The sequence below is a fragment of the Phaethon lepturus genome, unplaced genomic scaffold, assembly GCF_000687285.1.
Source record: "Phaethon lepturus isolate BGI_N335 unplaced genomic scaffold, ASM68728v1 scaffold6059, whole genome shotgun sequence".
Taxonomy (NCBI): Eukaryota; Metazoa; Chordata; class Aves; order Phaethontiformes; family Phaethontidae; genus Phaethon; species Phaethon lepturus.
The window spans coordinates 16,003-28,824 of NW_010562641.1; the positions used below are offsets into that span (position 1 = coordinate 16,003).

General features: G+C 39.1%; 1 protein-coding gene across 1 annotated transcript in view; it reads left to right on the plus strand.

Annotated features, from left to right (window-relative positions):
- The window catches only part of MYO3A (myosin IIIA), a gene marked incomplete at both ends in the record, with an annotated part of 82,365 nt that overhangs the window by 15,071 nt on the left and 54,472 nt on the right, over positions 1-12,822 (plus strand). Inside the window, 4 exons of the mRNA XM_010294327.1 lie at positions 176-252; positions 1,520-1,665; positions 3,982-4,047; positions 4,453-4,608. Coding sequence (XP_010292629.1) covers positions 176-252; positions 1,520-1,665; positions 3,982-4,047; positions 4,453-4,608 — 445 coding nt within the window. The remainder of the gene's footprint in view (positions 1-175; positions 253-1,519; positions 1,666-3,981; positions 4,048-4,452; positions 4,609-12,822) is intronic.

A 12,822-nucleotide genomic window follows, 5' to 3' on the forward strand; every position in this document is an offset into this window, starting at 1 on the left:
AGAACCTCGGCTGAAGTGCTGAGTACCTTTGAGGACTGGGCCTCTGTTTCCAGCGAACTGGAAAGATGTATTTGAGATTTGCCTGCATGACAAGACGAGGATGTCACCGTTCAGAAGGGCTGTCTTGGATGGAAATAGCAGTTGCTCCGATGATAGCTTCCCTTCACTCTTCCAGGTGTGTCTGCTCAGCTGACCAGCACTCGTCTCCGTCGGAACACCTCCGTGGGCACCCCGTTCTGGATGGCTCCAGAGGTTAGATTCATGTTTCAAAACATTTTGTCACTGGTATTTGAGCTGCCGCGTTCTGCATCTCTGCTCTTTCTTTGTCTTTCTTCCTGACCACTGGTCCTTTCACCAAATGAAATAGCAATGTCCTTTAAAAAACTGTTTTAAACCCTTTTTTCTTACATGTTTGCAAGGATTAAGTTAAAATGGTGTTTATTTTTGGAATTACAAGGTTAGAGCCAGAGAGTAAGATGCTGAATTGCTTACTAAAATGTTAAAGAGGAGAGAGTACTACCATTGATCCTTCCCAGCCTTCCAAGCTCTGAAACTATAGATATCTCATCTCCCCATGGATGGAAGGAGCCCAGGGTGGTATTGTGATACATTATAGCTTTTGGTTTTGAATTTCTATACCTGGGAAGTTTTTAATACTATATATTCATAGCTGACAGCAAGAAATGGAAGAGGTTATTATGAATAAATAAGATGTACGCTGTATCTTTGGAGATTTTTCCATCTTGAAGTTAAAGCATAAAAAGATACATTTTAAGCTGAGGCAGGAAAAATATTTAATTATAAATAAGCCTATGTACTTACACTATTTGTGCGCACACAAACACATGCATATACGCCTATTTATAGCATATGAAACTACTCTGTTTATACATATTGGTCTAGCCAGGTAGCTAACAGGATACACATTGGTTTAGACCTGTAGCTAATGAGCTAAAAAATTCTAGATTCATCCAGCATTGTGGATGAGCTGAAACATGTATGAAATTAAATACATTTTACATACTGTAATCCAGTGGCAAATGCAGAGAAATTAGCTTGATCTTGAAATTGGCTGATTTGGCTGAATAAGGACCCAGTAGGAGACAGTGAATCCAACTCCTGCTTCCCTGCTCGTTTCACTTCATAGACAGAGCAGTATAGCTCCATTAGTTATTCTGCAGGAATAATCTATAGGGAAGAGGTTTAGGGTTGTTGAGCTTCTTTCTACTTCCCTCATCCATGGGATGCAGTCTACCCCTTCAGCTGGAAAAGCCAAGGATTTGCACCCTCTTGTCAGATCAGGGAACATCTGGTCAGAGAACCTGGTGTTCAGACACACCTGCTTTCTCTAGGTTAAGTATTGCTTTTTTTCAGCAACAAGATGCTTTAGCTTGCTAAATGTGTACAAGTCTGTTTATTTCACCCAGTATCTCCATCCTGTAAGAGATTCCCCCAACTGTGGGTGTACTCTTAAATTCGGACATTTGGCCATCCAATGACCAGTCTTTTACACCAACAGGTGATTGCTTGTGAGCAGCAGCTAGATAGCTCCTATGATGCCAGATGTGATGCATGGTCACTGGGTATTACTGCAATAGAATTGGGAGATGGAGATCCACCCCTTGCTGATTTGCACCCTATGAGGGCACTCTTCAAAATACCAAGGTAATATCTTGATGTGTTTATTTCTTGCTGGGTTAGGCTAACTTTTTCCTTAAATGTTACTTTCTTCAAACTTAGCCTGTATAAGTATGTGGTGTTTCTGCTATTATTTATACTAGGAGGAGGTTAGAAATCATAGAATCATAGAATCATTTAGGTTGGAAAAGACCTTTAAGATCATCATGTAAACCTAGCACTGCCAAGTCCACCACTAAACCATGTCTCTAAGCACCACATCTACACGTCTTTTAAATAACTCCAGGGATGGTCACTCAACCACTTTCCTGGGCAGCCTCTTCCAATGCTTGACAACCCTTTTGGTGAAGAAATTTTTCCTAATATCCAATCTAAACCTTCCCTGGTGCAACCTGAGGCCATTTCTTCTTGTCCTGCTTGTTACTTGTGAGAAGAGACTGACACCACCTTGCTACAGCCTCCTTTCAGGTAGTTGTAGAGGGCTGTAAGGTCTCCCCTCAGCCTCCTTTCCTCCAGGCTAAACAACCCCAGTTCCCTCAGCTGTTCCTCGTAGGACTTGTGCTCTAGACCCTTCACCAGCTTCGTTGCCCTTCTTTGGACACGCTCCTTCACGTCTTTCTTATGGTGAGGGGCCCAAAACTGAACACAGTATTGGAGGTGCGGCCTCACCAGTGCCGAGTACAGGAGGACAATCACTTCCCCACTCCTGCTGGCCACGCTGTTTCTGATACAGGCCAGGATGCTGTTGGCCTTCTTGGTGACCTCAGCACACTGCTGGCTCATGTTCAGCCAGCTGTCAACCAAAATACTTTATCCAGCTGTATTTTCTGCAGGCTCTGCTTCAACCATGTGCGTACATTGAGAAGTTCAGAGCTGACTGTGGCTACAGTGAGAAAAAGCCATAAGGCCTTCTCCTGTGTGGACTGCTGCCCAATATACATGAGCACAGGACTTAGCTGAGTCCTGTATATTCTGTTACAGAGAATGACTTATCATAGAAATAGAGAGTCGGAGTATGCCACTGTGGTGAACAGGCCCCATATCTCTCCTCAAGAGTTATCTCATGTCCTCTGAAGCAAAGTGTTGTTCCACCACTCACATACATTTAGGCTGCCACCTTTCATTAACTTGTGCTTCTCCTGGCAGTTCCAGTACTGCTGTCTTCAGACACGGCAAATAGCAACTTCTTTTGTGTTTTCTTTGAAGCTGGAGATGAAAGTACCAAAAGCGCCACTTACAGCGTTTCAAAGAACATCAATCTCAAAGTCTGTAGGGGATAATCATACAGCAGTTTGTGGATTTCACTCTAACAGTTGGAGCAATACCATAACAGTTGAGACCACATAGTATACATGAGTGCTTCAAGTCCTTTTCAGCCAAGTCACCCAAATTAGTTTAAATTACCTTCAGGTTTAAGAAACCTTGGCTGATATGGCACTGAAGCAGAGCATTAATGCTCTTCTCACCTTTACTTGTTATGGGAAAAGCAGTTACAAACTGCTGTGGTCAGTCATTTCAAAAAAAATCTGGCTTATACCCTTACAAATACCGGGCACCTTTCTGCCCTGGAGCAAATATAAGATCAATACCCTTTCATTCCATTAAGTCAAAGCTGAAAGTGATAGAGTAAACATTAAGCTGCACTTAAGGAAAAGCAGTTATGACAACTGAGTGAAAATAGAAAAGTCACCTCGTCCATAGGTGATTCCTTTTGTCTTCATGACTACACTCAGTGAAAATGGCACCTCTGTTTGAATGGAAGACAACTGTTAAAACAATTTGAACCAAGTAAATTAACACCTAGAATAAAGAGCTCTAACTCAACACAAATGAAAGTAGTAGTATTTATTTACAGTAGCTCTGTATTTAGTCCTTTACTTTACTTCTGATTATCTTCTGATGAATGAGAAGTAGTTAATAAAGAGCTAGTTCCTTCTGACACTTTGTTCAGACAGTCCTTCTGGGAAAACTTAAAATAGAATGTCTTTTTAAAAATTCTCTTAAGAAAGTATATTGTTTCAGGCTTGAAAAGAAAAACTTGCCATTACAAGTGGATAGTGATTAATGGGTTGTTGGTTTCATTTCCGTTTATTGATTTGATTGAAAAAATTATAGTGATTCTTAGCTTCGCTTGCCTGATCATCTTCATGCTATTTCTCCTTGTTAGTTATGTAAAGTAGGAGAACCAGTGAGGCATTGTATCATCTACCCATGCTCCTTTTACCAGTGGAAATCAATATCTGTTTTCAGTGGCCTTCTAAAACTCATTACTTAGCCTGCTTTCACACATTGTTTTTCTCAAGTGATTAGCTTATTAACTTATTATCATACTGACCTTTGCAGGAATCCTCCTCCAACCCTACAGCAGCCTGAACTGTGGTCACCTGAATTCAATGACTTCATTAACAAGTGAGTAACAACTGAGACCACTGTAGCTGAATATGGAACATGTGTAAATGTCATGTGTAAAATATCTTAGTATTCTCTCAGGAAATCTGTTGCTACTAATATTTTTCCTTAAAAACCTAATTTGTAAATCCAGTTTTACTTCAAAGTGAGGCTCCAGATTTAAAACATGAAATAACAACATTTTAACACACTTGATGTTTCTGTTTTTCTTAATTTAAAGAATATTTTGTTTTAAAATGCAATAATTTAACTTCTTGGACTCATCTATTCTTATCAATTTTCAGTACAGATCTGTTGCAATTAAGATGGATGTATTTATCATGGAGGTATGAATGAACTACAGACAAGTGTTTTAGAAGTTAACAGGGACCCCTCAGTGATCATATGCTTTTTCTGCCAGCACAGGTGCTTGACTAAAGATTATGAGAAGCGTCCGACAGTATCTAGTCTTTTGCAGCATGATTTTATTAAGCAAATCGAAGGAAAAGAAAACGTGCTACAAAGGCAGCTCATGGAATTTATTGATGTTCATCAACAAATGGGAGTCACTGAAAAGGCAAGGTAAAAGTAGCTAAAAAAATAGACCAGTTGGGACAATTTTGATACTTTCACTGTTTCAGAATGGCTAGCACTCACAGAAAGATTCACCTCTCATAACATTAGCTGGCCAAAAAATAGCTTAATCTTTGGGTTGCCCTATAGAGCTAATGGAAATAGAGGGGCATCATGATTCACACAGTAGATGAAACGATCTTTAGATTCTCCTGTGACTGAAGATGCAGATGAGGATCCCAGCTTTCAGAAAGCTAAGATTAGGTGAAATTAATCTTTGGCATTTTCTTACATGTGTGTGGTCAGCTAATGTTTAGTTTAAGCAAGTATGCTAAAAATAACTCGTCAGGTTCTTGCAAGAATTGGATGCTGCCAACTGAAAGAAGTGATAATGGTACCAGACACTGTTTTGCAAATTTCAAATCCTATGTCTTACTGAATACTTTCTTTCTTCCACTAATATTTAGTAATACCAATTCTGCATAAGTCACATAGCACCTGAAGGCTTTTATTTAAAACAGCTGAAAATGGCTTGGCTCAATTTTACAATTTAAAAAAACCTCACCCAGTACACTGAAGTAATGTATCAGATGTGAAATGTAGTAGAAGATTAGTATTGATGTACTACTAGTGCGACAATTTTTTTTTTTTTAAATGGAACATAAAATTTAAAAGCCATTTTGGCATTATCATCCATATGGAAAAAGCTTACTAAAATTTGCCACGTTTCCTTTCACACATATTTATAGTAACAATATATGCAGCAGTCTTCAGTTCTGATTTTCGAGAATTTTCTATTTACTCTAATCTTTGAAGATAATAATTAAAAATATATTTCTAAATAATTTCTGTTTTCTTGGACTTTGTGTAAGTGGATGTGGGATGAATAGTAGTTTCTCTTTTCTGGCATTTCAGTAAAAACCTATGCATTTGGCTTAAATTTAAGTCTCAGAATGGATTTGTATGTTCTATATGCTGCAAACTTGATATTTGCTATCAGATGTCAGTGCTGAGCACTAAAACAGCAACGTACTCCAGACTTTAAAAAGTCTTTATTTATAAAACACGGGGAAACAATATGTGGTAAAATATGTCCAAAACACTAAATAATATTAATTTAAATCCTGATAACACTTGTGACACTTTCAAAGCCTAAATAATTTTTGAAAATCAAGCTTGTAAGCCAATTAAGTATTGTGAGCTTTTTTACCCATCTTATAGAACTCATATGTTTTTTTCTATCAAGTCCTGTTCTTTTTTTCAAAATCATTTCATTTTTTCATGTAAATGTTGCATAAAGCAAATCACATGAACCTTGTTTTCTATACAATACAAACTTAAAGGAAGTGACCTAATTTCATGTGCATAGAGCAGTCAAATGGCACAGGAACAGGACAATCTATTGGCACTTTCTCTGTCTTGTTTAGACTGTTTTATTAACTGATCATTCTTCATATGAACCAGAGTTTAACGGAATGTATTACCACGTGATGAAGCTACCCATGCTTTTACAGTTAATCAAGTGTAACTTCTACATAAATGTTGCTGAAGAAAGTTGGAATATTCTCTCTTATAATAATAATAATAGATTATCTGAATCTGTGCAAAAAAAATTACTTAAATAAGGGTGTAATTTAAAAGGCATGTTCAAGCTAGTAGCTTGGTAAGTAGTGTCCATGTTTCAGTTTAGCAGTTTAAAATACTAACAAGTAGGCTGATACTAGTTTAAATTTCATTTGCATTGGTTTAACCAGGTCTTTTCATACCTGAGATCAGTGAAGGCAGACTGCAAGTAAAAATCACATTTTACAGTGACTGTACATGTAATCACTTCGTCTTTAACATGTTTATTAACTACATTTGCTGGAAGATTGTCTTTCATAGCAGTGAATGCATAAAAAGATTAGCATTCTCCTAGAAACAGTAATACCCATCTTAATATCTACTGCTATCTCTGTACAAGCAAGAAAAGCAGAGAATATTTTCTAGTAGCTGAAATTGTAGAAAAGTATGTACATCATTTCACTTTAGAAGAAATTAGAATTCCAGGCCTGTAAAGAACATTGCTACAGAATGACATTTGTTTTTTTCTTCTGTTGAATGATAAAAACATTATACAAAGATCTTTGAATTCAGTAGTCATACTTTTTTAAAGTCTTTAAATACTAATAATACGTATCTTCTGACCTTCAATCTGCAGCAAATGGTGTCAATAGAAACCTGTACAGAAGTACCATGTAAATCTGATTCAGAGTCAAGGCATAGGCTGTGTAGTGACAAGTCACCTGGAAGAGTCTCATCTTAAAATTTCCTGGCTTTCTTTTCTTGATTGTCTTATTCTGGGACTGTTTTTACACTGGGGTGTTAGGGCCCTGCTGTGGAATTCCTGAACTTTCAACAGTTGCTGGCTCCTTGTAAAGCTCCCTCCTGATCTCCAGCTCACACTCTCTCGGTCCATAATTTGAAGGTGTAGTTCTCCTGCTTGCTGTTACTGGGAGGCACATAGTTTAAGGGAATAAAGAATCCTTCCTTCCACCAAGGGAAGAAATCCTCCTACCTGTGTCATGTTGTGTAAATGGCTATGCCATACAAACTCGAGAAATTTGGTAATACTGACTTAAAGCTGAAAGTAAGGAACCTTGTTATGTTCTGAGTATGTGATTCCTCTCCTCTTCAAATTATACTTTGTTAATAAATATTTTGTATTTCAAAAGAAAAAAGTAAAATGTCTGGAAGTTAATAGCTGAGGTTTGGCCACTGGGACTTCCTGTGTGCACTGTTCTTGTGTTCACTCCATATCAAATCACCCTGTCTGCCCAGCGTGTTGAGGTGTAATATGGCTGACTGCCAAATTCTGCAGTGGTAGTCTTGTTGCAGTTGTGCTCTTGTCATCTTGTTTGCTGCGAGTGCTGTTGCTAAAGTTCAAAAAGAAAAGATCATGTTAGGTTATGTCACATTCTCAGAGGTTTTTGCAGAAGGCTAGGTCCTCAGATATAATCTTTGCGTACCATGTCTGCTCAGGAAGGGTGTGTGATCTCTAGGCACAGAGTGGAGCCACCCTACAGTCACTCCCATTATCACCATTGTTCCTGAGGTATTTTCTAGCATTCACGAGCCACTGAGTCATTAGGGCATTGCACTGAGCTCTCTGAACCTTCCCATTATTGCTATTCTAATGAAGAAGAACCTAGCTTTAGATCATTGTGCTGCATTCTTTCCAAACACCTAGCAAGAGAAACAGAGCCCACCAACCTCCTGAGTAACCAGAGAAATCTCAACTTACGGTGACAGAACTTTAAACAGCAATATGCCATAGATCTGCTCCAGACTTAATGAAGGTGGTGGAAGATTGGACTTTTTTTTCAGTAGCCTCTGAACAGTCTTTATAGCACAGACATGTCTTGTGCTACTCAAGGCTCAAAAAGCATGAAGCAATGAGCTTCATTAGATTCCACTTTTGACTTTGAGCAACTGCAGTATGTTTTTCTTTAAAGTCATCACTTTTTTATGCTAAAAAAAATCTGTTTACAACTTAATCTTTCCTAGCTCAGCTCTCACATTGGAGAAATTATGATGGGAAAAGCAATGAAAGAAAATGTCCCTTGATAGATTAATATTTTCCCATAGCATCTTGACTGAAATGTCTCTAAAATCTGGTTTTTGGAATGATGAAGTAAGCTTTGGCAAATAAATTCATATTAAGGAGGAGGTGAAGCAGGCCAAGTTGCATACTAAGTGTATTTAACTTGTGGCTTTGTTTAGCATTTGTGTACTCACTGAACTGTGAATTTCTGGTGAGCAGAGTCACTTTCAGGACAAGGTCTTGGGTTTCTGCAGGAGTTGTCTTTATCATGGCTGCAGCAAGAAAAGCCTATTTCATTGTATAAGGTGGTATTTGCCTCTTTTCAGAGTGGTTGATGACTCATAATCATGTTGATACTTCTTTTCCCTTAGTACTTTCAAACTGATGAACTTTCAACTAGTAGAAATAATTCTGTTACATCCTGCTAGTATGATCTTGAGGTTTTATACAAATAAATTTCATCCTGTATCTGTTACTCCAGTCCTTAGGACCACATTGCTCTTTAAATACAGTATTTCAATCCTTTTTTGTGTTGATAGTGACACAAAAAGCATGATAATGGAATTTATTGCACAAACCTTAATGAAAGTAAGACAAATGCTCTAATAGAGAAACAATAACTTCATTTGAGCCTGATCATTCACTTTTGGACACTACTTAAGTTTCTCCTCATTTTTAGCCGATCCCTCAATCACATTCTTGGAAGTCACATTATAGATGTTAAAATTTAGAATTAGTGACAACAGTAATTATTAGAAATGAGTGCTGCAGCATATACCCAAAAACTCTTCTAAAAATGCACTTCTTGCGAGGCTAAATGAGGGGAAAAAACTCCATTGTAAAGTGTTTTACTTTGCAACAGAAATAGCTGTCTTTGAAACGGCCTTCAGAACTGTCACATCTACACCTGACAGGCTTGTAAGACTTTTATCTTGAGTTGTTTGACTGTCTTAATTTTGACTGCTTTTACAAAAGTCTGCAGAAATATGCAATGATTAGTACAATGTGTATTTCCTGGGAATTATGACTCATTCCAGAATGAGCTGCGCACCTAGATTTCAGCAACTGACTCTGGTCCCCAAGAGCCTCATCTTTATATGCCCTCTACATAAATATGGGAGAGAGACCCATTCTACTGCAAAGTGATTCAGAGCACGGGCTTTTGGGTGAGCTGAATTACTCTCCTAAGATTTTGTCCTTCTGTATTGGCAATGTAGGGATAGCACTGAAATCCAGTGACAGGGTCCTAAACAGATGCTCTGTTTAACTACTTGGACAGTTCAGGTAGAAGTTCGTAGAAGCTCATGTACAACATGCACAAAGGTGGTTGTTAAATTATTCACACCTATTAAAAGCAGGGAGTACCATATAGTTTCCTTCCATGACTTTCCCTGATTGCGCAGACTTGTGTCACATTTTCTGGGTGTTCTTTCTCTCTCTGTGACTCATCCTGCCAGTGGCAAGCAGCTGATAGCAATCCTTCAAGTTCAACTCTGCAGAGCAGGCTGTAGCAGAGGGTAGGAGATCAGCAGACTAGCTTGGCAAAGGCAGTATAAGGAGCAGATTAAGATAGCTTACACAGAGTCCAGTGCTGACTTGGTCAAGGTCTCCAGATGAAATCTGTATCAGAGTAGAGGCTTAAACCTGAGGCTCTGGAGTTCCAGACTAATCTTTGAGCCCTTCAAGCCACTTCTTCCTCTCCTGTAACTCAGTGTGGGCTTTGTTGTACCAACAAGGAGTATTCCTGTGTATTCCTGCATTGAGGACACTCCCGTGTAGGATGGCTATCCTGCAAGCTGCTCTCAGGTTGTAGAACCACTGAAGAGTTTCTGGCCACACACACCTTAGAGTAAGCAGTTCTCCAGTCCCATATGCTTCTAGCTAATACACATCTCTATAGCAGAATAAGAATGCGGTTCTAGTCTCCTTCCATACAACACAATGGGCAACAGCAGTGCCTGAATGGAGAATAATTTACCTCCTGAAGCAAAACAGGAGAAAAAAAGTTCCTCCTGCATTCAGGACTCCCTGCATGTAATGCTCTGCAACTGCTACTTCAGTGTTGTGTCAGTCCACTTACTCAGCAACTCGTTTCTCCTGAAGGTGGGATACCTCACCACGCACTGCTCACTTTTGAAGCTTCTCCTTCATCTTCTCACTATGGTTCTCACCATAGAGCGTGGGCGTGATGCATGAGGGTAATGAATAACTAATCCAAATGAGTCCTTTTAGAGATCTCTTATTTGCTCAGTTAAGAACACATATTTTTCCCTGGAATTTTTCAGAGGATACAGCCATTTCGTGAGACTATTATGAAGAACCAATAATCTGCAGGGCCCTGCAGGGGGTGCAGTTTTTTGCAGGGCATCGTAAACTGTCAGACTTTGGCAAACAGATTATGCAGAGCAGGACATGACCCACCTGGCTGGACATGGGCCACCTCTGAATCAAAAGCCCTGTAGCTCTGTTGGGCAGCAGTCTGCTCTCAGCAACATTTCATAAGGTTAAGCACAGCTTCCTGAGACTGCAGCCAGTGCTGGGCAATCAGTTAAACATAGAGGGAGCACAGATTTGTCTGCAAAACGTTGTGCAGATGCAGCTAGAGTCTATCGATAGACTTTTCTAAATTTAGGTACAGGTTTTGCATAGATAAAAGACTATAGTTTTATTTAAACATATTTCTCCAGATACATCTGGTGAAGACAAAATTTTTATTTCAAGTGTGAATTAATATTGCTCTGTGCAGCCTCCAGAGAAATAGAATCAGCAGCAATGACAGATCCTGTACAGGTTTTTCTGTGTTGCTGCTTTTCTGTTTGTCACTTTTAATACTATTTGTAACTGCTGGGAGGTGTACAGCTGTTGCCACCTTCACCTTACGAAAATGTGATTTTTTTTTTTTCCCTGCTTTACACCCAGGCTAAGGCCAGCCCTTTTCCTGTCACTTGTTAGTCTGTAGATGATTCTCCAACCAGTTTAGGCAGAGTTCAACAGGGCATCATGAGTCACACTTCCCTTTTCGTGGTATTTTTAGAACTATCAGAAATCTTCTAAATACATTCTGACAATTTGAAGAAGAAAAAGCTGCAGTTGTCTCATTTTGATTTACTGAATCTTGAAAGATAAGCGGGGGGGTGTGAAGGAGGATGCACAGAAACAATGCTGCCTTGACTTATTTTCTTGTCCGTACTGGCTTGATGTTTCTGGCCTTTAGCTGCTTGAATTGCTTGTTGAGCATGGCTGTAAGATCTAATGCCTCCAATAACTAATTTCTGAACAGAACAGAGAAACATGGTTATTTCAGTTCACAATGTCTATGTACATGACAATAATGGAATTTCAGCATTGATGTCAACAGCACCGATGTGGTTTTTTTAAGTGGTTGGAGTTTTAGCAAGTGAAGCACTATAACTGCCCTTGAGGGGTCTGTGCCCTTTGACAGCAAAGCAGAGAAATATTGTGTTCTGCAGATCTGCCACTCTGCTGTACTCTTGAGAATGGAGAATATAATCTGGTTAACAAGCACTAGTGTTCTCATAATGTCAGCTGAAGAAGATTGCAGGAGAATCAATTTTATGTAATTAAACTTCCCTGGCATAAATAAAGATCGTTTCCTTAAAAGAAAAAAAAAAAGAAAAGTCTCCATGACTGGAGCATTCCCCTCCTTTCCTGCAAGGCACTTGTTAACTTCTTACATTAAATGAAAAATGGTAATTGAAACAAATTTGAGGAATATCACTCTCTCACTGATATGCAGTTAACGTTTTTTTTTTTTAAGTGTATTCAGTGTGTAGCAATTCCACCATAAATGGAAAGCATAACTTGACAGATGTCTTGTTTTGGGTCTTCCTTCGTCAATGGAAAAAGTAGAACAGCAGAGCTTGACGTAGCCCTGTAGTTCCCACATCTTTCCCACCTGTACATGTTGATAGGTCTTTCTGAAAGTCATGCTAGTGTTAGATGCATCCTCTGGACACAAAATGACCTTCATGCAGGAACAAAGGAGAAATTGTTGCAACTGGGTTATAGAGGGGACAGATTTCTATTGAGGGGGTAGGGTTTTGCCTGCACTTCTGGCTTTCAATGCAGTAGTATCCTTCAGTTGGTAAATGCAAATCAAGTAGCAGCAGACCATGCAAGGCTGAGTTAATTTAAATCTTAATATTACCACATCCTTTTTAATAAAACCTGGGGGTACATACAACCAAAAATTGTCTCACAGTGTTATTGCAAGGACAGCACTACTAGGACAGCTTTCATGGTACAAATGGGTTCCAAAAGAAAGAAAAGAGATCGGACCTAGGAGAGGTGGGATTGCTTTACACCAGACCCATCCATTTTGATGCTGTCTGCTTGTGTTCCTGTGTGTTTTCTGCTTGTATTTAAATACATGCCAAATTACAGTCCAGTTATGGATTTATTGCAGCAAAAGCTGCCTTTGTTCCCCCACACAGACATACTCTCCTCCCACATCTCTGTCTATTTGCACTGCTCATGTGGAATTAGGCCCACGCGTTGCATGTTCTGTGTTGTGTGGCAGTAATAAGGCTCTGGCACTGCACTGTGTAGTATTCATGTTGCTTTTCACTTCTGTGTAATTAATCCTCACTATCACCCTTACAGCTGTACCTACAAGCAGT